This window comes from Bos taurus, chromosome 14, assembly GCF_002263795.3.
Source record: "Bos taurus isolate L1 Dominette 01449 registration number 42190680 breed Hereford chromosome 14, ARS-UCD2.0, whole genome shotgun sequence".
Classification (NCBI taxonomy): Eukaryota; Metazoa; Chordata; class Mammalia; order Artiodactyla; family Bovidae; genus Bos; species Bos taurus.
The window spans coordinates 80,903,556-80,929,258 of record NC_037341.1 but is presented as its reverse complement, the minus strand read 5'-3'; the positions used below and the strand labels follow the sequence as shown (position 1 = coordinate 80,929,258).

General features: G+C 42.0%; 1 protein-coding gene across 5 annotated transcripts in view; it reads right to left on the bottom strand.

Annotated features, from left to right (window-relative positions):
* Positions 1-6,903: 6,903 nt before the first annotated feature.
* IMPA1 (inositol monophosphatase 1) overlaps positions 6,904-25,703 on the bottom strand; it is a 31,421-nt gene continuing 12,621 nt past the window's right edge. For 4 of the 5 annotated variants that reach the window (XM_059893123.1, XM_015474530.3, XM_005215652.5 and 1 more), the window contains 6 exons: positions 24,024-24,128; positions 22,748-22,793; positions 20,478-20,586; positions 17,077-17,185; positions 9,638-9,789; positions 6,904-8,472 (listed from right to left, as the gene is read on the bottom strand). In XM_059893123.1, coding sequence (XP_059749106.1) covers positions 8,357-8,472; positions 9,638-9,789; positions 17,077-17,185; positions 20,478-20,586; positions 22,748-22,793; positions 24,024-24,128 — 637 coding nt within the window. In that variant the 3' untranslated portion in view covers positions 6,904-8,356. Of the gene's footprint in view, positions 8,473-9,637; positions 9,790-17,076; positions 17,186-20,477; positions 20,587-22,747; positions 22,794-24,023; positions 24,129-25,703 lie in introns of those variants that run through there. The other variant, XM_059893124.1, reaches the window with a different exon arrangement.

The following is a 25,703-nucleotide window of genomic DNA, read 5'->3' as shown; positions in this document are numbered from 1 at the left end:
CAGGTTCAATCCCTGGGCCAGGAAGATCCCCTGGGGAAGGGCATGGCTACCCCACTGCAGTGTTCTTGCCTGGGGAATTTCCATGGACAGAGGCTACAGTCCATGGGGTCCCAAAGAGTCAGATGCGACTGAGCGACTAACGTTTTTTTCAGATGAGGTAACTTAATCCCAGATGGTTTGAAAAAGTTTCCCAAGAACACATTTTCCAGATTTCTGGCCCCGGTGACACGTAAGCCCAGGGTCCTTTGTCCGTCAGATTTGTCTCTTCCCCAGGCCCCCATTCCTGTCATGCCAATGACGCGTGCAAAGGGTCTCCAAGTCAGCTCTTTTCCATGACCTTTTTTCCCAGCTAAGTTTCCCGTCAGTGGCTTACTGGACGTGGCAGGCCCCCAGGGGACTCTTCTGTGGGGCTGAGGTGTGGGTGATGGCGGCTCCAGGGCGCGCGGGTTAGCTCTTTGGGTGCGCTGTTGGACAGGCTCTTAGGGTAACAGCAGTCTTGGGCCTCAGGAGCTTCCAAGCAAAGGAGGGACGAGGCACGAACTTCAGAACGAGCTGCTGCAGAGTGGGTGCCACAGGCCCCGATCGTTTATCAGGACTTTGATGGTTGTAAACTAATCTCAGACAGACACGGAGGCCGAGACTAGAGGTGCGGGGACAGCCGCTCTCACCTAGTTTCCTGGAGATACGGGGCATTTTCCAGTTCAGTGCTCAGAAGTTTGGGATCAGTCTGGAAGTTACGGTTACTTTCAAAGCTTTAAACAGACCTGAGCTTGTTCTTGGGTCTTTCCCTTGATCAAGTTAGTGTTATTTTATTTATGTCTGATATGTTTTATACATTTTTGCTTTAAACTCATTTTTCTACTCTATCTTTTTTAAAAGGCAACTTAACTGGGGTATCATGTACGTGCAATAAATGCACCATTAAAGTGCAGTTCGATGAGACTTTAGAAATGTACACACCCATGTAGCCATCACCTCGGTTAGGACACAGGGTATTTTCACTCGCCCAGCAAGTTCTCTTGTATGCTCTTGCAGTCATTCCCTCCCTACCAGGGGCACCCACCATAAAATTTCTATCACCATTACTTTCGCCTGTTCCCACAGTTGATAGGAATAGAATCATCATTATGAACTCTTAGGTCTATTTTCTTTTACTCATAATTTTTTTTGAGACCCATCCGTATTTTTGCATCTATCAGTAGTGAATTATTATTCTTTTCCTAACTTCAATATAATATTTTAAAAAATGAAGTATAGTTGATTTAGCATGTTATGTTAGTTTCTGCTGTACAGCAGAAAGTGATTCAGTTTTATCTACCTTCTTTTTATATCCTTTTCTACTGTGGTTTATCACAGGATACGGAAGCTAGTTCCTTGTGCTGGACAAGAGGGCCCGTTGCCTCTCCATCCTGTGGTTAGCAATCTGCGCCTGTTAGCCCCAGTCTCCTACTCGGCCCCTCCCCAGCCGTGCTCTCCTGCGGTAACCACAAGTCTGATCTCTGTGTCCGTATGACAGAACTTAATTCTAAGTTTATATAATTTATTAAATGTTGAAGTAATTTATACTAATTGGGAGTTGGTAAAAATATTACATCCAGGTTCTCCTTATGTTAACATCTAGGAAATACATGTATTTCTGCTAACCCGTATATACACACACCTCTGTTCATGTCTGTACTGATTGGTCTGTATGTGCACGTGCACGCCAACATAAGTAGATACGCAGATTCCAAGGTGCACGCGCATTGGGAGAAACTTGAGGTCACGTGATATCTCTGATTCCAACCCTGCGGCCTCACAGGACTCATTCTAACATCTCACCTTTGTTAACTTGCAACTTTTTTTCTCTGATGGTGAGAAACCTGTCTCTCGTCCTCGACAGGTTATTGACTAAACTGTTCAGTCTCAGTCTACATGTAAAGTTGTTTCGGAATGCTTATCCATATCCCTGTAAGGAACAAAAATTTCAACTGGAGTACAGAGTGCGGTTTCCACAATATACTGTATACATGCATCCAGAAGTGATTCCTCCCAGACCCACTTTTTGACAAAGATATTTAGACCAGTTTATTTCTTCCCCTCCCCTCCAGTTGGGTTATGTCGTTCATCTGTAATAAAGGTAAATTCACTTGCTGCAGCCTACATTTAATCTTCCTTCCTCCCCACTCTCCTGGCTGAGTGCTTCCATTTTGCATATGGTAAAAACGACTCTTTACTGGTCTAGTTTTTAAAAGTGTAGAGTCCTGTGTCCACCACCACAGTAACATCATCTCAGTGGTTATATCACACTAGTAGTTCATTGTTTTTTAGTAATATCCCATTGAAAAAATATTCCATAATTTATCTATTTAGAGAAATTTATTTACCCATTTAGAGATGGTTAGATGGCATCACCAACTCAAAGGCCATGAGTCTGAGCAAGCTCTGGGAGACAGTGAAGGACAGGGAATCCTGGCGTGCTGCAGTCCATGGGGTCACAGAGTCGAACAAACTTAGCGACCGAACAACAACAATTTCACCCTTTGCTTCTCGCTGGACACCTGGTTTGTCTCCCCCAGGCGTGGCCCTTATAGATACAGTTGCAGTAAACATTCTGATACAAGCCTTTTTGTGGACACAAGCTTTTGTTTATTTTGGTTAGATTCCTAGAAGTGGAGTTGCTAGAACATAAGGAAAGAGGATGTCTACTTAAAAAAAAAAAAATCTACTAAAATCTTTTCCAGAGTGCTTGTACAATTTTATATTAACTAGTGATGATGAATGAACATTCCAGTTCCTCCACATTATCATCATTTTGCTCTAGGTTTTAATCTCAGCCATTCTAAAATTAGAACGTATGTCACATGGCTTTAGTTTGCACATCCTGCTGCTAGCGCTGCCGAGCACACTTTGATGGCTGTTGGCCTGTACCCACCAGCACACCTACAAAGTCAGCTGTTGTGTTCATACATTGAGAAAAGACACATGGGTTGTGGATGTAGGACGTGGGCATCGCTGAGAGTCATGACTCTGCTTGCACATGTGGTGTGGACGTGCCAGACTGCTAACCCCGCACTTGTTAAAGGGCGTCTGGGTTGTTTCCCGCTCTATTATGTATAAAGCGTCTGTGAACATCTGGGTGCTGCTTTCTGTTTTATGCTCATGTTTTGTTTCTCTGGGGTAAATGACTAGGCGTGCCATTACTGTTTTTGACCCAGTGGATATCCAAGAGTGCGTTCAATTTTCATCGTATGTTAGGTCTTACGTTAGATAGTTTACTCTGCTGGGGCCTGATGTAACTGTTCTGAGCACATTTAAGGCAGGCTAGGCCAAGCTTTGATGTTCAGTAGGTGTTTTCAATCCATTTTGGCTCAACAGTATTTTCAGCTTACAATCGTTTACAGGGATGTAACCCCATCAGCTGGTGCTGGTGGTGAAGAATCCGCCTGTCAATGGAGGAGATGCAGGTTTGATCCCCGTGTCGGGCAGCTCCCCGGAGGAGGGCACAGCAACGCACTCCAGTATTGCTGCCTGGGAACTCCCATGGGCAGAGGAGCCTGGTGGGCTTTAGTCCACGGGGTCGCAGAGTCAGACGTGACCAAAATGCATGCACGTGCACACGGACCCCATCATGTGCCACAGAAGATCTGCATTTTCTCTTTTATCTACATACCAAGTTCTGTACTTAAACGACCTTTATTTCATTCCTAAAAGTTGTCTTGTTCTTTTCCCCAAATACGTCCGCTCATTATTTGTTTGTTTGTGTACCTTCTACCCTCGTTTCCCAGGTGGCTCTGGTGGTAAAGAACCTGCCTGCCATTGCAGGAGACATAAGAGACTCGGATTCCACCTATGGGTCGGGAAGGTCCCCTGGGGGAGGGCATGGCAACCCGCTCCAGTGTTCTTGCCTGGAGAATCCTGTGGACAGAGGAGCCTGGCGGGCTACAGTCCGTGGGGTCGCAGAGTCAGACATGACTGAAGAGACTAAGCATGCACATTTTACCCTAGCTTTATTTCAACAGTTCACATCTAGCTGTTTTGTATCTTGTGTCTGACGGTTCTGAGATCTGAGGTCCTAAGGTGTCTAAATTGTTGCTTCCTGTAACTTTCACTGGTGGTGGCTTATCCTTTGTTTGGTGACCTTTGACTGTAAGCTCACAGATGGTTGACTTTAATCTGTGGGCACCCCAAGGTCTAAGTTAAGAATGCTGTCCTTCAGAGAAGATTCCTATTTGTTCAGCCACTCTACCCCTCTCTCGTGGTCGTTGGTAAATGCAGATTCTAAGGTCCACCTTCCCTGTCCTCCTGTTCCAAAGCTAGTCTTCTGATTCATTGAATACGTTGAATGCAATGTATGGAATACACTGGAGGTATATCCTTAAGAAAACCTCAGGATTTACTAGTTAGTCCCTCAACCATCATACCTCTTTAAATAGAGACCTTGGGGATTTCTTCTTCCACTTAGAAAGCACATTTTTATGCAAGATTGACTGTTTTGTTTCGAATAGGCCATCAATAGTAGAAACTTGTGCAAGTTTAAAAGAAACTTGTTCTTTTAAATTTTTTTGTATTTGCTCTTCCTAAATTGGCTTACTCAGGACTTCCCCGCCAGTCCCGTTGTTGAGACTCCAAGCTCCCAAAGCAGGGGGCATGGGTTTGACCCCTGGTCATCGAACTGAGATCCCACAAGCCACACAGCATGGCCAACCCCCCCCCAAACCCTAAATTGGCTTTCTCCTCCCCTAAGTCCTGCGAAGCCCTCCCCGGAGCCCAGCGAGTGGACCCAGTTGTTTCCGAGTGCTTGCACTGCGGCTTTATTTGCACACTTATTCTTCTGTGCTGTTACCTCTTTAAAACGCCCAAAGTTACTTTTTTCCACCTTAGGTTGTAAATAGACCAACTAGCTATGTACCAAGTCTTGGTTACTCCCCCCACCTATGCACACCTCAGCGCAGTGCCTGCTTCCTAATAAATGCTGGTGGAAAATGTTCTATCTGCGATATTTTCTGTCAAACTGGTTTGTGTAGAGTTGGAGATAATGTTTGGTTCAGTGAAGAATTTGCTGGAGGTAGAGGGAAAATGGGGAGTTGAGTTTTCTTAGCAAACATTCCAAATATGACTGTTGGCGGAAGGATTTCTGAGAGGCATGAAGAACGGAGATAAGGGGTAGGAAGTTTAAATGTTAATTTTCTTTCAAAAGTCATGCATAGCTAAACAACCGTGGGTCATAAAAGAGCTTTTTGTTTTCAAAACTGGCCTTTGCCCTGAAGTTAATCACCTCTCAGCGAATAACGCGAACGTGACTGTGGTGCCCCCTAGTGGCCATTTTCTGCCAGCGCAGAGGACAGAGTGGAGGGGGTCTTCAGCAAATAGACACGCGGGGCATTCTGAAATGCAGATACTCCGTTCTTTAAGCCAAATTTATCTACTCAGAACTAAAAAGATTCTACTTTCTCCAGAAAACAATCACTCACAAAAGAACAAACTATGGCTGAATAAATAAAACCCATTCTCTTAAAAAAAATTAATACATACCAATTGTTTTTCCCCACCAAAATATTGACATTTACTGCTTGACAGTCAGAAAACTGACTTACTCATGATCCTTGCTCCCAAAGAGCTCAGAGTATTGTGGGGATACAGACACACAAACAAAAACTTACTCACTGAGACAAATTCAATATGAGTTTGCACACAATCCTAAAGAAGAGGTAAGCCAAAGGGGTAGAGAGGCAGTGACCTTTGGCTTATGTTTTGGAGGCTGAGTCTGGTAGGAGGAGGGGATTCCAGGCAGATGAAGCTTGGGTTGGAGGCCCACTCTGGTACTTTCTGGTGGTGGCTTGGTCACAGGCTGCCTGTGGGGCTTTGGCCAAAAGCAGCTGGATGGAAGGAGCGAGTACAGGAGTCCAACAGTGCAAGGAAGCGGGCATCAGTGAGGGATTCAGGTTCGCATGTTGGAAATGATGGATCAGAGATAAATTCAATCCGGTGAGTGGTGGTGGTGGTGGTGGTGGTGTAGTCGCTAAGTCGTGTTTGACTCTTGCAACTGTAGCTGCAGCCCACCAGGCTCCTCTGACCATGAGATTCCCCAGGCCAGAACACTGGAGTGGGCTTCCACCTTCCACCTCCTCCTCCGGGACCTTCCCGACCCAGTTGAACCCGGGTCTCCTGCACCGCAGGCGGCTTCTTTATTGACTGAGCCACAGGGAAGCCCAGGTGTATGTTACATGGGCTTCCACCCCAGGATCCTTGCCTGGGGAGGGACTGGATCTGAGAACAGGTTTTCTGCAGCTGCGCTGTCTCAGTTGCAGCACGAAGGCCCCTCTGTTGCTGCGGGCAGGCATCCCTCTACCTGTGGACTGAGCTGCCCCACAGCAGGGGGATCTTCGCTGGGTCTCAGTCGAGCACACAGGCCCCTCTGTTGCTGCGGGCAGGCATCTCTCTAGTGGATCTCACCTGGGCTCCTCTGTCACTGTGGGCAGGAGTCTCTCTGGTTGTGGACTTGCTGCCAGACAACAGGGGGGATCTTGGCTCCCCGAGCAGGGCTTGAACCCGAGTTCCCTGAATTGCTAGGGGACTTGGAGATTCTTAACCACCGGACCACCACAGAAGCCCCCTTTTTTTTTTTTTTCATATTTATGTGAGTGATTAGATTTTAAGTGAGATCTGGGTGTTGGCATGGAGGAGAGACTGGAGGGGGCTCTAATGACTCAAGACCACTGTAATAATTCAGGAGGTAACTGTCCAGGTGTTGCAATGGAGATGCGGAACTGGAGAAAAATTCCAGAGAGACTTCCTTGTACATCTGAACACAACTGATGGCCAACTGCATGTAGGAGGTGAGAGGCACGGGAGGGTAAAAATATCACCTGTCTGCCTGGGTAAAATATTAACTAAGAGAAAAAATGTAAGCAGAGGAACAGATGGGAGCAGGGATTGAGTTTATTTGGAGACACGTTCAGTATGAGACATCTGCAACACATTGAGAGAGAGTTCACTCGGCCTCTGGAAGCATGAGTCTGGAGCTCAAGAGAGAGAATTCTAGAATGATGCTATCTATTCGGGGAATTCCCCAGCCTTTGAGTGTGGCTGACTTAGAGTCACATCTATTGAACAGAAAAGAATGGAAGTGATGGTGATACTTCACAGACTAGGTTACAAGAGGCACAGCCGTTTCCTGCTTGTTTCCGCTCTCGGTTCACTTCGGGGGAAGGCCATCGCTAGGCGATGAGGACACTCAGCTACGAAGATGGAGAGGAAGGTAACCCTCCGGCCGCCAGACAGCAAGGAGCTGCCGCCACTAGCCACACAAGCGAGACTGAGGAGGAGCTTCAGCCCCCGTCGGACTCTGAGATACTCCAGCTCCGTTCAACGTCTCGACTGCAAGCTCACGGAAGCCCATCGGGACAGGATGCTCGCTAAGGTGCCGGAACTCCTGACCGCAGAACTGTGCCACAATAAGCAGGCCCCACTGGACGCTACTAGGCCTGGGGACAGCGTGTTCTGGGCAAGAGGAAACCGATACATGCAGCCCCACGCAGGCGCGAGGACGGCGTCTCTGGCTCGCTGGGCTCTCCTCTGCTCTAATTGCGGCCACTCAACACTTAAAAGCACAGCCCGAGAGGGGCGAGGTGAGTTCTGTTTGGTGCAGTCACTGGAATGGCATGGTAATATGAAATGTGAGCAGGAACGGTTGTGTGAAATATAGAAAGGATGACCAGATAGTTCTTACTCCACACCTGAAGTAAAATCACAGAGCGATCAGCTCATTACTTTCTGTAGCAACTAGGCATTCCTGCCTTCAGAATATCACTCTTCCGATGCTTCTTTTTGGATCGCCTCCTATTTGACAGGTACCATGCTGGGTGCTACACTGATGAATAAAGCAAGGTTTTCTGCAGAGAAAGAAATCTTGGTCTTCGTAGTATTCATTATACACTTCTTACAAATTTAATTTACTATGGCTTTTGAAACTAAAGAAATTTTTCCAAAAAGTTAACCATCTCATTAGGAATGCATATCCACAGAAACAGTAAGTCAAAATTTCACAGGCTCATAAATATTTAGAAACTCTAAATTGCTAACTGGCTATTTCAGTTGACGTGATAACCTGTCTCACCAACGGCCTGCGTACTTTCCCAGAGGACATTCTTACCACACAGACATTTTTAAAACAATGGACTATTTCATCCACTCTTGCACACCTACTCTTAGTAAAACACAGAACAAGTTGTAGTTTTTAAATATGGACGCTGAAAGCAATTCACACCAATCATATTATTCAAGTGAAACAGAAGTCCTGAATTTTGTAACACCATGAGTGCATTAGAAAACCTGGAGAGACGCAACTGTGATTGAATGTGTGAAGCCGTCGGAGTTAATCTTCATCATCTCTTTGAAGAGGTATTATCTGAATTTCTTTGGCTATCCTTTCTGCTAATGTTTTATTGCTTGAAGCAATTACTCTTCGTGACATCAAATCAAATGGTCCACCTAAAATCAAATATGGAAAATGGTTATATCTTGTAAAAAATAATTCCTATAAAACAAGCATAGCAGTATGTACTATGGTTGATCATAACATTTAATATTTTCTATTATCTTGAAAAAAAACTACATTGTGTCATAACCACAATGTTTAAGCTTCGCTAGTACATAATGAGTTTCTAAGCATCTTTTAGAAACCCGTTTTGAAGGGAGTGGGGGTCTGCACCACGCCACCTTTCTCTCTCCTTTGATGAAGGGAGTGTGGGTCTGCACCACACCATCTCTCTCTCTCTCCTTGGATGAAAGGAGTGCGGGTCTGCACCGCCATCTCTCTCTCTCCTTTGATGTGCTCCGCTCCTGCTTTCATTACTTTCACTGCCTCTTTAATGTTTGGAACCTCTGGACAGAAAACCCGAGGCCAGGGATTTGCACACTGCTCTCCTGCCCACCTCCTTAATTCTTTGCTGCTTTTCTCCCAGACTGCTGGTAAACTGTTTTAACCCAGGCTCACTCTTTACTTTTAAACATGTCATCATCAGTGCAGAGAAAGTATGTAACTCCCCCAGGGCCAAGGCAGAAAGTGATGGTGGAGGAAGCCCATACTCAGCTGCCACCACGGTCACCACTCAAAGGGATCTTGGTACAACCTCAGATCCAGTGCCTTTCTAGACTTTTTCTACAGCCTCTCAAGAGTTCCTGGTACTCACAGTTAAAGAGGCTTGAGAGTGACAGTGAAAGTTGCTCAGTCGTGTGTGACTCTTTGTGACCTCATGGACTATACAGTCCTTGGAATTCTCCAGGCCAGAATACTGGAGTGGGTAGCCTTGCCCTTCTCCAGGGGAGTCCTCCCAACCCAGGGATTGAACCTGCATTGCAGGTGGATTCTTTACCAGGTGAGCCACCAGGGAAGCCCTGAAGAGGCTTAGCCATTTATTATTATTAATTGTACACTACCATTAGCTTCTCATTTTTGCCTCTGTCTCCCAATATCTGCTATTTTGATTCTGCAGAAAATTACATGGTTTGTGTTGCCTGAAGAGCTGAGGTGTAAACATTGAAAAAAATATTAAAGGGAAACATTAAAAGATATATCTAAAAAAAACTGCCATATTTGGAGGACAGTCCCATAGGTATGGAAAGAAAACAACGCCTTCCTGTTCCGCAGTTTTACCTGTGACATCCAGGAGCACTCCGCCAGCTTCAGTCACAATGATGCCGGCGCCTGCAACATCCCAGCAGTGGATCCCCATTTCATAATACGCGTCCGCAGCCCCAGCGGCCACCAGGCACATGTTCAGAGCTGCTGTTCCAACACCCCGGATCCTAACAGACAAAACGGGGAAAAATAATTCTTCACATAAGGCATTCCTCCTTAGCTGCAGTTGCAAGTGTGACTGAGATCACTTGAACCAATCCACAGACTGTTAAAAAGAAAAAGGTGGTACTTAAATTTAAAATCAAAATACGTAAATCCTAATTATCATGATATACTATATAAATGACAGAATGAAGCCTAACAAAGCAATCATGTGTAAGATAAACATTAAAATGATGATACTTTGGGAAGAAAAACACTGAAGAAAACGCTTTAATTCTGCCACCATGGCACGCATGACTTGTCACTGTGGTCTAAACCCAGGGACGAGAGCCCCACGACACAAGGAGTCTGTAGGAGTTTAGTGCAAGTGTGCCCCTGGCCACCCCCAGTGGTGCGGGCGTCGGTGCGTGTGCCCAGGAGGTGACCGCCCTGCTGGGCTCTGCTGTCACCGAGGCCTGCCTGCGAGGCCTGCTTCACATCTGCCTTCTCAATGAACCTCGTCCTCGGAAATATACCAAGTTAGGGTAAGTACAGACATCACTTTATCAGCCATTATAATAATAACTGATGCAGGAAAGAATCATCAATAAATGCTAAAATGATTGATATTTACACATCAGAGTATCTCCCTATAAGATACATAATGATTACGATGGAAAAGATGGCAAGATCACTACCAAGTGATCAAAGTTAGCATCCAGTAATGGGACAAAGGGTGTCCCTGGTGGTAAAGAATCCGCCTGCAATGCAAGAGACCTGGGTTCATCCCTGGGTCGGTGGATTCCCTGGAGGAGGGCATGACAACTCCCTGCAGTACTCTTGCCTGGAGAATCCCATGGACAGAGGAGCCTGGTGGGCTACAGTCCACGGGGTCACAAAGAGTTGGACACGACTGGGCGACACACACCACGGAACAAAGGTCCCCCGTGTCTCCTGATAGAATGCACTGAGGAGGAGGACATAACAGTGCTTCTGTTGCGTTCCTGCCAAAAACGCATAAACCAAATCTAATCGAGAGGAAATCCAACAGACTCAAATCAAAGGGCGTGCTGTAAAGCGAGCACCCTACAGTTTTCAAAAATGTCAAGGTCATACAAGATAAAGGCTAAGCACCGGTTCTAGATTAAAAGGCCCTGATGAGGGCTTCCCTGGCGGTTCAATGGTAAAGAATCCGCCTGCCAATGCAGGGGTACAGGTTCGATCCTTGGTCCGGGGAGACCCCACGTGCCAAAGAGCAACTAAGCCCAAGCACCACAACTACTGAGCCAGGGCTCTAGAGCCTGGGGGCTGCAGCTTCTTCACCTGTGAGGGGGGCTGTGCGCCCGGACCAGAGGAGGCCCTGCAGCAAGGACCCCCGCAGCCCCGTGGAGCGCAGCCCCCACCGCCACAGCCAAGACCTAGCACAGCCGAGTTCTATAAATCTTAAAAAAAAGCTTGATGAGAAGAACACTTAAAGTGCAGCATATGATTCTGGCTTGGACCTTGGATTAGAATTCTTTCAAAATGTAATTGTCACTATATTAGACAATGTATCAAAGCTAATTTCCTGAGTTTTATAACTGTTGTGGTTATCTTAGCGTATGTCCCTTTTATCAAAAATATACACACTGAAGTATTTAAGAAAAAGGAACTGTCATGTCTATAAATTAACTACTTTCAAATGGTTTTTACTCAAAGTTCGTTTTTTAATTGTTTGAAAGTGAAAGTGAAAATCACTTAGTTGTGTCTGACTCTCCATGGAATTCTCTAGGCCAGAATACTGGAGTGGGCAGTCATTTCCTTCTCCAGGGGATCTTCCCAACCCAGGGATCGAACCCAGGTGTGCCGCATTGTGGGCAGACGCTTCACCCTCTAAGCCACCAGGGAAGTCCTCTGAAAATAAAGCAGTCAGGTCTGTTCACTGAGACCCTTCATTATTTTTTAAGAAATAAAAGGATTCCACATGTCAGTGATATTGTATGATACGTGGAATCTAATTTTAAAAAATTGAGACAAATGAACTTACAAAACAGAAACAGACAGATACTGAAAGCAAGCCTACGGTCTACAGGGGAAATATGGGGGAGGGGTCAATCAGGGCTGAGATGAGCACACGCCACTGTACGTAAGACAGACAACCAACAAGGGCCTACTGTCTAGCACAGCGAAGTCTACTCAATATTCTGGGATGACCCACGTGAGAAAAGAACCTAAAAAAGAACGAATACGAGTGTGCGTAACTGAATCACTTTGCTAAACACCTGAAACTAACACAACACTGTAAATCAACTATACTCCAATAAAATTAAAAAAGAAGCAATGTGGTATCTGTTTTGTATTTAAAAAATAAACTAGTACTGTGCCTAGTACATCCTTCATGCCAAAACAATTTAACAACAAAAAAGGACCAGAATTACATGATGCCCTTGATTTTTAAATACATTTTACTGCCTACAGTTTTATTATATATCAAAATTAAGAACTAGCGATTCCAAAAATGTCCATAGATATATAAACCCAAATTAACATTATGGCTTTTTTCAGTTATCAAGAATGGTGCCCTTTCCCCACTTTCTCAGGGGATATGTGATAATTCATATCTCACATCATAGAAAGAAAATACCAAGATCTTCTACAAATCATCTCTTGGCATTCTATTCAGACACGGAACCCTGGGCTGGAAGACCAGCGCTAGAGGCAATGCTTCTGTCTTCTTCTGATGTATCTCAACAGCTCTCTGGCAAGAGGTCTTTTGATCAGTAAGTATATTCTTTTATGGGTAAGTATTACTAAAGATAGTACTTAATCACCAAACAACTGAGGCTGTGGCCTAGATTTTGCAAATGTGTTCTGTCTGAACCCTCTGTTAGTCTGATCCTCCTTTACAGTTAGGATGGTTCTTGCCTGGAGAATCCCATGGACAGAGAAGCCTGGTGGGCTGCAGTCCATGGCGTCGCACAGAGTCGGACACGACTGAAGCGACGTAGTAGCAGCAGCAGCGCTAAGAAGAATCTATCTATCTTCAGAATCACAAAGCTTTGAGTTTGCTCCCCTGCTCAGCTGCTTAAAAGCTGTAATTTTGAAAGAAGTTTCTTCTTCAAGTTTTAGTCTTCTTGTCATCGAAATGGGGATAACCAACTTGGCTATGGCTGCAATGATTAGAAACAACAGAAGCAAAGTGCCCAGCAGAGGGCCTGGCAAATTAGAGGGCCTCAAAAGAGGAGCATGTCATGATCAAATCGTTCCCTAAAGCAACACAAAAGAAACATCATTGAAGTAAACAAATACAGTGCATTTCATTAAATGAATCCCAAAAAATTAAAAAAAGGAAATGGATCCCTAATGATTTACTTTGCCTCATAAATCTCACTTACAGTTAATATACAATTATACTTCAACATAAAATAAAGGAGGTGGTGAGCTTCCCTGGTTATCTAGTGGTAAAGAATCCACCTGCCAATACATGGTATGCGGGTTCAATCCCTGGTCTGGGAAGACCCCACACGTCACGGAGCAGCTAAGCCTGGAAACCACAACTGCTGACCCATGTTCCAGAGCCCGAGAGCCACAACTGCTGAAGCCTGTGAACCACAACTGCTGAGCCCGTGTGCCCCGGAGCCCGAGAGCCACAACTGCTGAGCCCATGTGCCCCGGAGCTTGAGAGCCACAACTGCTGAGCCCGTGTGCCCCGGAGCCCGAGAGCCACAACTGCTGAGCCCGTGTGCCCCGGAGCCCGAGAGCCACAACTGCTGAGCCCGTGTGCCCCAGAGCCTGTGGCCCACCGTGGAGAGCAGCCCCCACTCGCCACAGCTAGAGAAAGCCTGAGCACAGCAACGAAGACCCAGCACAGCCAGAAATAAATAAGTCTTTAAAAAGTAAAAGAAATGAAAAACCCTGAGAAATGAAAGAGAAAATGACATGCCAATCCCCGCCTCCTACACCTAACAGAGATTCATAACAGAAACTACACAGAAGAACAGAACTAACGGAAGAAAGAACTGAAACCAGGAACCCAGATCACAAAGGGAACAGAGACAGAAAGAAGTGGACGCGGCCGCACGTAGCTACAGTGAACATCAAACATCATCAGTAACTAAGTGTTGGGTTTTTTCTGGCTGATAAGGTTGCTCTGCAAAAGGAAAAGTAAGCCCAGAAGTGAACGAAATAAAAGAAGGATAAAATAATACGAGAGATAATAGAACTCAGAAATGAAGGGGAATAAAAAAAGACAAAACTTTATTAGAAATTAAGACTGAATCACAAGGTACCCTTAAAGAGAACAGATGCAAATGAAAACTTGAAAAAGGGCAGTGAGAAAAAAAAAAAACAGTAAAAGAAAGTAAAAAGGGCCAGGGAGAAAGTAACAGAAGAGAAGATACAAAGGAGGTTGAATGTTCCTGCTGGTGTCTTTGAAGAAGAAAATGAAAACAGCATAAGTGAACTAATATTTAAAATTCAAGAAAACTTGCCAGAAAAAAAGAAGAGAGACATTAATCTACCGATTAAAGGGAGAAAACCATCCCACACAAGCAACTGTAAGAATTCCAAGATATACCCTTATAAAAGTGTCAGCCATGAAAGATTAAAAGAAAACAAAAATGTCTCAGAGACTCCAAACAAAACATGAAATAATTTAAAAGCCAATAATATCAGACTGGCACCAGATTTCTCAAAAACAACATACAAAGCAAAGCAACAGTGAAATAGCATTTTTAAAGAAATATTCTTCATACTTTCTTTCACTAAGGATGTTCTATTCAGCCAAGCTGCCCTTGGAGTTTCAAGACCATAGGAAAACAGTTTGGAATATGCCAGAAATCATGGCATACCATGCACAGGTGCCCTTCCCACGGAATCTACTAGAGGATGAGCTTCATCAATCCAAAGGTGATAGGTGTTAAAGCAAAAAACAGAGACCAGTTTTGAAAATTCCCTGAGCAGACCAAATCAGTTTAGTCATGAAAACAAAGCTTAATTTAGCACATTTTGCAAAAGTAACTAGACCTGGATCATCGCTTGCTTATGCTTCTGAAAATTACAAGCAAACCTTCAATTGTTTCTCAAGGTAGATATGAGTTAACCACTAATCAATTCCCTGTCATTTAAGAAAACTCTATAATAGCCAATCGTTTTGAAGAATAAGTAGTCACTGCCTTCTCACTGTATAAGCTGCTTTATAACAACACATGGCTGAGCCTCATCCCATGTTTTGGTCTGGGTGTTCCTGGTTTGCAAAGTATCTTTTTGGTGTGTGCACAATAAATATTGAATTCAGTGATTCAATGGTTTTACTTCTATTATTTCTGAACTTTTGACACCAGGAAAACTTCACAAGACAGTGACCATTTTATAAAGGAAAAACTAAGACCACAGGATGGGACTATGGGTGAAACAATACGTAGTAATAATATGCCCGACAAACTAGAAAGAATGCAACTTAAAAAAAAAAAACTAGATTAAGAGGGAGAGAAAAAGAGAAAAGCAGAGTAAAATCACTGAATGTTATATAGGCAACAGGCAGAAGCTAAGCAGTTCTGGAGTCTTTACAGAACTAACAGAACGGTTAAGTAAGAAAAGAGAATATTAAGGGCATTATAAAGAGTTTTAATATAAAAGAAACCCATGAGAATAAAATTGAATCTTTTATAAATAGAAAAAGAGAAAAAAGAGGATACACTAAATAAGTACAGAGTACTTAATATACAACATAACATAATATACAAATCACAATACAATTACAGCATAAGATAATACAAAATTGATAATACCAAACAAAATGGTCATATAAATAAATGAACAAGCCTAACTTTTTTATTAAAAAGAAAAGATTTTCAAACTGATTATAGAGCAAAACTCCACTCTATGCTGTATTCAAGAGGTGCACTTAAAATGCACTGATTTCAAAAACACTAAAAATAAAGGTGGACAAAGATTAACCAGGCAAATGGAAACAATGAGAAGAGCAGGGACTGCAATTCTGATGTCAAAGTAGATTTCAAGCCCAAACATCAAAGTACAAAATGTACTTTTTTCCAGTGCATATAGAAGTTCCACAGAAGCTGATCATATACTGGGCACAAAGGAAACATAAAGCTCCATAAAATATGTTTATTACAATGTAATAAAACTACAAATTAAAAAACAAAACTAAGAAAGCACAAAAAGCTTAAACTTCCCCATGGAAGTTTAAGAATACAACTCTTGGGTAAAAAGGGAAATACAAACAGAAGTTACCAGAAAAATAACTGCAATGAAAACACATCAGAATCTGTGAGATACATTTGAAGCAGCAATCAGATAAAAACTCAAGCCTAAATACTCACCTCAATAAAAATCAAAGCATAAAAATAAATTCTCCACTTAAAAAGGAAAAAAAAAAATAGGAAACAACAAAATGAATGACAAGAAAGCACAATGATGAAAATAATAAAGCAGGGAGGATAAAGACAGCAGACCAGATTAATAATCAAAATCCTGGCTCTTTCTTTGAAAAAAAACTGACAAACTGCCAAGTAATTTAATCAAGATTTTTAAAAAAGAAGAAGAAATAACATAAAATAAGAAATGATAAGGGGGGAAGAAGACTACTGATACAGACAGGCCAGAAATAAACTGTGAGTCTACCCTGCGTACCTTGTGCAAATAGCTTGAAAACTCAGAGAAAGTGGGTAATGCTTAGGCTACGGAAATGTTCCAGATTAAAGGCAGTGAATAGACATGACAACCAAATGTAAAGCTAACCCTAGACTGAATCTTGCCCTGGAGGAAAAAAATGCTATAGACAACATAGTTAGATCAACTGACAAAACTAAGTATGTGTGGATAGATAAAATTATGAAGTCAATAGTTGTACTGTGGTTATGGAAGAGAATATGCCTATTCTTAGGAAATAACAAACTGAATTATTTAGGGATAAAGAGCCACACACTAAGTAATTTACCATGAAATAGTTGAGGGGGAAAAAAAGGAGAATATTTACACAAACACACACACATACACAAAGAGAGAAGAAGGAGTGAGAAAATGATAAAGCAATGGGTACAATGTTAACAATAGCTGAATTGTTTCTTATAGGTTTTTAACTGCATACTGCTGTTTCTTATACGTTTTTATTTCTGCAAATTTTTTAAAATTTCAAATTATTTTCAAATAAAAGTTTTAAAAATCACATTTTAAAATTAGAATTATGGTACTGACTCCATGTCTATTAATTAAAAGTTCATTTCTAAATAAAAATTCATTCCTTAGGATGTCAAATTATCTATAGCATTAATAGAATGTTCAACTTTAGGGATAAAGTGAAGAGAGCTTACCCATGGATGGGAAGGCAAAGAAGCCTTTCTATATTAGAAAGAATAATTCTCACAGTCTCTGGTGTTCTGGAAGAGCCCAACTCTGTCACCAAGAGAGATTTGGTAATATCTAAAAGAAAAAGTTTCAAATAATTACTACAGTTTATCAATAAGAACCTGATAAAAAAATTTGACACTTGAAGCTCACCAAATTGGACAATTTTATCCTTCTTCCTAGTTGAATCATATTTCTTTCTTTCTAAGGCTTTAAATATTTATGAACTTTTCTTCTCTTCTAGTCATTTTATCATCATTTTTATGATCATCAAAAGGCATCTAGCTTCTTAGACTACCTCCCCAAAAGTGCAGAATATACCCAGTTTGGCTACACGCATGATACATTTAGCTACCAATGCCTTATATATTTTTTAAAAAGTAGAATTTAGAAATAATTTATATATAGATTTGAAATAAAACAAAAATTAAAACTAAATCATACCACTGTTAAGTGAAGAAAAACTAAAGAGCCTCTTGATGAAAGTGAAAGAGAAGAGTGAAAAAGTTGGCTTAAAACTCAATATTCAAAAAATTAAGATCATAGCATCCGGTCCTATCACTTCATGGCAAATAGATAGGGAAACAATGGAAACTGTGAGACTTTATTTTTTTAGGCTCCAAGATCACTGCAGATGGTGACTGCAGCCATGAAATTAAAAGATGCTTGCTCCTTGGAAGAAAAGCTATGACAAACCTAGATAGCATAATAAAAAGCAGAGATATCACTTTGCCAACAAAGGTCCATCTAGTCAAGGCTATGGTTTTTCCAGTAGTCATGTATGGATGTGAGAGTTGGACTAAAAAGAAAGCTGAGCCCCAAAGAATTGGTGCTTTTGAACTGTGGTGTTGGAGAAGAGTCTTGAGAGTCCCTTGGACTGCAAGGAGATCCAACCAGTCCATCCTAAAGGAGATCAGTCCTGGGTGTTCATGGGAAGGGCTGATGCTGAAGCTGAAACTCCAATACTTTGACCACCTGATGCGAAGAACTGACTCATTGGAAAAGACACTGATGCTGGGAAAGATTGAAGGCGGGAGGAGAAGGGGATGACAAAGGATGAGATGGTTGGATGGCTTCACTGACTCAATGGACATGAGTTTGAGTGAACTCCGGGAGTTGGTGATGGACAGGGAGGCCTGGCGTGCTGCAGTCCATGGGGTCTCAAAGAGTTGCACACGACTGAGTGAATGAACTGACTGACGAGACTGACTGACTGTTGGTAGAAAGGTAAACAGGTGTAAGCACCATGGAAAACAGTACAGAGGTTCCTCAGAACACTAAAAATGGAGTTGCCATATGATCTAGCTGGACATATATCCACACAAAACTAATTTGAAAAGATACATGCACTCCTACATTCACTGCAGCACTATTTACAACAGCCACGATATGGAAGCAACCTAAATATCCATCGACAGATGAATGGATAAAGAGGATGTGGTACATATACACAGTGGGATACTGCTCGACCACAAAATACTGCCATTTGCAGCTGCATGGATGAGCCTAGAGGTATCATACTAAGAGAAGTGAGAGAGAGAAAGACAGACGTCGTAAGGCATCGCTTACACGTGGAGTCTAAAACATGACACATAATATACCTGTGAAGCAGAAGCAGGCTCAGACACAGAGAAAGGCTCTGGGGTCGCCCAAGGGGAGAAGGGTGGGGCAGGGAGGACTGGGAGTTTGGGATTGGAGAACGCAAGCTACTACATATAGAACAGATAAACAAGGCCCTACTGTACAGCACAGTGAGCCACGCTCAACATCCTGTGATCAACCACAATGGAAAAGAATATGGAAAACAATACAAATATGTACAGTGGAACCACTTTGCTGTATAGCAGAAATTAACACACTGTAAATCAACTATACGTCAATAAAATTAAAATAAATCATCTGACCTCCATTTACTAACTTGACAAATTATCCTGTATTTTCCATTTTCTCTTTGAAACATCGTGACCAACGCTCACGACACACTCAACCCTCCTGGCTCACAGGCTACTCTTGGGACACCTCACACTTCATCTCCACCCACAGCTGAGATGTATGCCCACCACCTTGTTCTGAGCCTTGTTTATAACTGTGAACTCTTCTAACAATCACATAACCTGTTTAAGTGAGATAAATAACAGAAAAGGGGAAAGACTTCTTTCTATGAAAGCTGCCACATTCCTTCAGTTCTAAAATGCACATTTTTTTCACATTAACATCTCAAGAATTAGGATGTATCTTCTAATCTCTGGGGTCTTAGAGTTCAATAAAAAGAAAACAAATTCAAAATCTGCCCTCAAATTAAGTGCCTGAGGAGAAATATTATAAAAGCGGAGGCGGATTCTCAAGTTTTTGCTGCACGTAAAAGAATCTGAAAAACACAGAAAAGAAACGAATCTGCAAGTGTCAACCGTGGAAAATGTTGGGATTGCCTTAGGGAAGATAAGTGCCTCCAAAACAGTGAGCTGTCCCAGAGAAAGCAGACTTAAAAACGCCAATCACTAAGCTCATTACAAAAAGTTTTATGCCTCATTTAAGAAAAATGTATTATGGTGACTTTTTATATGCCCTCTATCCCAAGACTATGGCCAGAGGGATGTTAAGGTCACCAAGAATAATTTGGAGGTGACCAAGGACTTGTTTTTAAAGTGTTTTCAAGTCCTGCTGATAACTCTTGACATTTAGAAATGAATAAGATATGAATGTTTAAAATTAAAAAAAAAATAAATAAATAAAAATAAAATAAAAAAATGTATTGCAGTATAGTTGATTTACTATGTTGTGTTAGTTTCTGTTGTACAGCAAAGTGATTCAGTTATAGCTTTATATATACACACACACACACACACACACACATATATACACACACATATCTAGGTATTCTTTTTCGTATTCTTTTCCATCATGGTTTACCATGGGACCCTGAATATAGTTCCCTGCGCTATACAGTAGAAAGGTGCTGTTTACCATCCTATATATTTAATAGCTTTATGTCTCATTTTTAATGATTCCCAACTTGAAGGGCCTTTTCCCTTTCAATTTACTAATAACTAGTCCCAGTGGCATCAGAGCAGAGGAATTGTAGAAAGAATCTGAGACGCGGGGGCTGAAGCAGTGACCCAATGCCGCCGTGAGGGTGGGGGCACTCTGGCTCCTCCAGGTCCCCTGACAGAGCCGGAGCCCCGTGGACACACCGTCCGCTCCACCGCCCTCGCCTCCCCAGCCTCCACGACCGCATCCACAACCGCGGTCACGATGAGAAAGTACAGAGAAACAGACACACTTATGAGTCAGTGAGCCTTGGAGAGCTCTAAGGTTACCGTACGAGTACATGGTATGAATCACGCCAAAAATCAGAGGGTAAACCTACCTTCTTGGTGTGAAACCTGTAGTTTTTGACCATTACAAAAGGCACCTTTTCCTTTCCGGCCAGTGTACATCTTATCCTCCAGGCAACTGTACACAATTCCAAACTCCATCTGTGGAAGGAACGCAAGCTTTCTTTACCAAACCTGAGTATTTGTCTTCATTCAATCAATACTTTTTCTAAGAAAGCAGCAAGAATATGTGGTATGTTAATGTTTTTAACATACGGTTAGACCACGGTTAGACCGTGGACTATGTAAAATGCTAATTCCCAACCGAGTCGAGGAAAAGCTCATCAGGTCTGAACCCTGACTCCCCTCCCATCAGTTTCCAAACTCGGGGCATACATTTTGACCTCTTTCCTTCCCACCTCAGACGAAGGCAATCTTCCCTGTTTTCTAAGGTGAATTCTTCTCTGAAACACTGCTCCATCAACAGCTCCCTGCCTCTTGGGCTTTGGTTCTGGTACTTTCTCGCCACAGTGGCCCTCCCTCACCAAGCCTTCATTACCTTCTCCATTTCTCCTCATTGCCACAGAGTGGTCGAGACTTTGCGTCTCTCATTCTCTTTCTACATTACAATCTGGCTTCTGCTCTGACCATGCATCTCTTGAAACTCCCTGCAAAGAGATCATGAATGGACTCTTATGGACCAAATGTCTTCTCTGAAGACCTGGAGGCTGCGGACCACCAACAGTTAAGCCCATACTCTGTGCTCCTGGTGGTGCCCTCCTACCTCCGATCTCTCTTACGGTCACTTTTTTTTTTCTGACTTTCTTCTCTGCCTAACCCCCAACAGTTGTGTGTCTCAGGGGTTTTCACTTTTCCTTTTCTTCCAATTCCCTTTTAGCTCTCTCGGTTCTGACAGGTTTTTCTTTCTCGTCCCTCTGTGTGTGGCTCCTACCAACCCCATCAACACAGGTTAGGACTGTGCTTCGGAACCTAGGCATGCAGAACTTCAGCCAAAGAGGCCACACTCACTCGCTACCTGATCACGCAGTCTCAGTCCTTCCCCATGAGTCAATTTTATCTTGAAAACACTTGCTGATTTTGGCCATTTCTTCAGTTATTCTCACCACCTCCATCTCAGCTCAGAACTGCCCACCCGTCTGGTGTGACCTCTAATGTTGCTGGAATTATCTGGCACTCTGCACTGAAAAACCTCTCCTGATTTCCGACCACCTCAAAGCCACTAAGTGTTCCAGCACAGACAGGCCACAGTGCCTCACAGCCTGACCACAGCGAGCTCACCTCACCAGTTCTGCTCCAACCATTTCCAGTTTCACGCACAATGAACATCTCACTGTCGCCCATACACATCCCGCTCGTCCCCAAACTGTTCTTTCTGATTAAAATGCTTTCCTTTTCTTCTTTACCTGGAAAATTCCCAATATGACCCAACTCACATGACCAAATTCTAAGATCCCTTCTATTTATTATGAAGATTTCCTCAAACCGCTGCTGGCAGGATGTGTTATACCCTCTTCATGTTCTTAGAGTACTTTTAAAATTTTTTTTCATAGTTCGACATCTAACATTTGCACTGAACTGGGAATTCAACAGCCCAGAACTGACGATAAGAGAAATGCTCACTTATCTCCTTTTGAAGGTTCTCACTGATTAATACAATCCTGTGCCTAAGATTTCATTTGCACTAATTTATGTTTTTATTTTCAGGGTTTTCTTAACTCTTTTGTGTACATGTTGATCAAATATATCGCAAGCTCCTTGAAGACAGTTACGTAAGGTATTAGTAAACATCATTCATTTTTTCTTTATTAATCAAATACTCAAATAGCATGGAAATGCAACAGGTGTAGAGTGTACTCTACTGGGCTTTAGATATCGCAAGTATTTAGGTTCCTGAACATACTCTGTATTTTCTCATCATACTTGGCCCTACCACTTCCTGGTCTTTCCCTTCACTAAAATGTCTACTAAAGCATTCCTAGCTCAGCACCCAACTCTTCATTACACATTTCAGATCCTACATCAATTCCTATCATATTCACATATATAATGGTGATTAAATACTGAATCGTATTTCAGTTACTTGTGCATATTTTTTCCTTGTAAAATCTTCTCGGAAGACATTGTATTTTCTTCACTGGAAAAAAGTATCATAACAAGTTTAGCAGGTCTGTATTTTATTTCAAAATAATGCAGCTACATATATTGAATAGAGACAAACCTAAATTTATTACAGAGACTCGTTTACTCTTTCTCAGAAAATGAGAGCAAGGCATTCTACCAACCATAAATTTAAACAACATACCTTTTTATTTACCACAAAGCCAATTGAAACAGCTACAAAAGGAAATCTTAAAAAAAAAAACAACACAAATTTACCAAGATAGAACTTATTTTCAACAAACTTGTTTTCATAATATAACTGCTTACAATTTTTCCCTGTGAAGAGTCTCATCCCTCCCCAGAACTGTGTATACAACATGCAGTTCTCTGTGTGAGTGCAGGGGTTGGGGGTTGGGGGGCAGAATACACAGATGCATACACGCATAACGCTCCTCCAGGCACGAGACATCTCTGAAAGGATTCACAAGAAACTGATAACAACAGCTGCCTCCAGAAATGGGCTCTGAGAAGCTGGGGTCGGAAGTGGCAAGGCCACTTGGCACCGCATGCCTTTCTATACTTTTGGAATGCCAAGTTCCATGAATATAGCTTAAATGTCAACAAAAATGGGATCATACTATCCATTGTACTATAATCTTCTGTATGTTACCTCATATCATGAGCATCTTTCTGCACTAACATTCCATCATACATAGATCCTACCTCTTAGCTTTATGGCTTTAACAGTTGTATTCATAAAGATACGTACGGCAACTTCAAATATAACAATTATGTGTCATCCCACCAAACTCGGCTACTTGTTGAAACTCTTAATTCCATCAGGCTTTCTTCTATATATCTGGACTTACATATTTAATTTGTGTGTGTGTGTATATATATATATATTTTTTTTTAACATATTCTTCTCAGCATATACTGAATTACATACTTACTTTGTGCCAGGCACTATATTAAGTTTTTATATAAATGTACAACTCATTAGGTCCCATCAACAATCCTATGAGGCAGGTACCATCAGTGTGCCCATTTTAGAGAATGAAAAAAATAAAACTGTGGCTTAAAAAGATTAAGTAACTTGCCCAAGGTCACAAAGTCACACATTCTAAACCCATGTTCTTTTTAACAGTTTTTTCTCCTGGATTAAATGCATTCTATAAAGGCATACACTAGTACTGAGTTAGTCAGTTCCTTAATTGATTTCAAAGCAGCAATGTTGCTTGCGTACATTTTTATGTGGTTTCAACAATGAGAAAAAGAACGGTGAACAGGGCACTTGACTGCACATGTCTATAACATTAATCATTCATTACCTCATCCACAGCTGATGAAAATTATGCATAACATATTTTACAATCACAGAATTCTCTAAAGTATATGTGATTATGAAAACTATATTGAACAGTCCATTCAGGTAATATACAAACAGTAATTACAATATTAAAATTTTAAAAACATACCCATGTACAAAGTTAGTTGTTCCATCAATAGGGTCAATGATCCATGTAGGGTTGTCGGTTAAGATACTTTTTTCCCCAGCTGCCACAGATTCCTCACCAATGAAACTAAAAGCAAATATGACAAATTCTGAATCTTTCTACTGTTTTCAACAATTTTCAAACCTTTAGTCTACTATAAAACATAACAAAAGTCTACACAACTACACTTTTCTATTGTTTTTCCTTCAGACAGATCAAAGTGAGAAAATTTTATTTCCCCCAGAACAAGTCATGTGAAAGATGACAGAATTCAAAATTCTCAAATGTATTACCAAGATAAGAAGAGACACGCTGAAAAAGGCTTTTATTGCAGATGATAACTTACTAAGGAAATGTGGAGGTTTAAGTCTACCAATTCTCTCATAACCCTGTCTTCAAGAGGTAGAGCTTAATGTCCCTGCCTTGAGTGTGGATTTGGACTTAGAGACTCATTTCTAGCCAAAAGAACAAAGTGTACGTGACAACATGCAATTCTGAAAACTCTTTGACAGAACGACACTGAGGTTTCGTCTTATTCACTCTATTTCTGCCCCCTTCCCCTCCCCTCTGCTCCCTAGGCGAAGCTGCTCACCACACCGTGAGCCGCTCTGTGGAGGGGCCCGCGTGGTGAGGAAACTGGAGGAAGCTGCCAGCGGGCAAGCCACGAGGAACCGAGGCCACCAATAGCCACAAGCGAACGGGCCCTTCATCCCCGGCTGAGCCTTGAGAAGACCCACAGTGCGACTGTGACTCTACGAGACCCTTGCCAGAACCATGCACTCCAGCTACTCCCATATTCCTGATCCTAGAAAACTCTATGTTATCTAGAGCTGTTAAGTTTTTCAAGAGTAACTTGCTATGCAGCAATAGATAATACAGAGAACATGAAATAAGTTAAAGAGAAAGAAAATCACCCACCAAAATTACTGTATCAATATGCATTCCTAAAACATACTGTGCAGTAAATGTCAGGCAAACTCTGTAAATGGTATCTGAATTCATAGGATTTCTTCTTTCCTTTCCTACTTTCTTTGTTATTTATGTCCTTTATTCAAAACTGAAAAGTCCTAATAATCATTACCATGAATTTCTTTTATGTCTTTTTCTCTTAGCTATAAACCTTTTTACTGAGAGAAAGCATATGCAGCTTTAAATAATATTTTTTTCTCCTCAGTGGCTGAAATACCGGGAAAGGCTGATGGCATGATCAAGAAGAACTGGTGAATGACAATGTTAAAACTTTAAAATGATGACAATATTTCAGTTGTATTTCTATGCCCGTAAGAGAGACAGATTTTAGTATTTTCTCTCAAACTCAAAGCTACCACCCCTTTAGCACCTAAAAATGTTTGCAATGTAGAGACTAAAACTGAACTTTCAAATCTTCTCTATGACAGACATTTGTCACATTAACTTCCCAGCATCCAATACTCCTCTTTCTATAAAGGAATCCAAATATCCCCTGTTCACTGCTCCCTGGAAGTTTGAGCTTAGGGGAAAAAACCCCTAAGTTCAGCAAGGGATGTTTTTGCCCACGATTTGTAACCTTGAGCTAATGGGGTAAGACATCCAAAGAGAACAGTCAGGAGTGAGGCTACCAGCAGCTTCTGAATGATGATGCCTAACCCTGACCCAACCCTAACCCAACCCTAACCAGCTCTG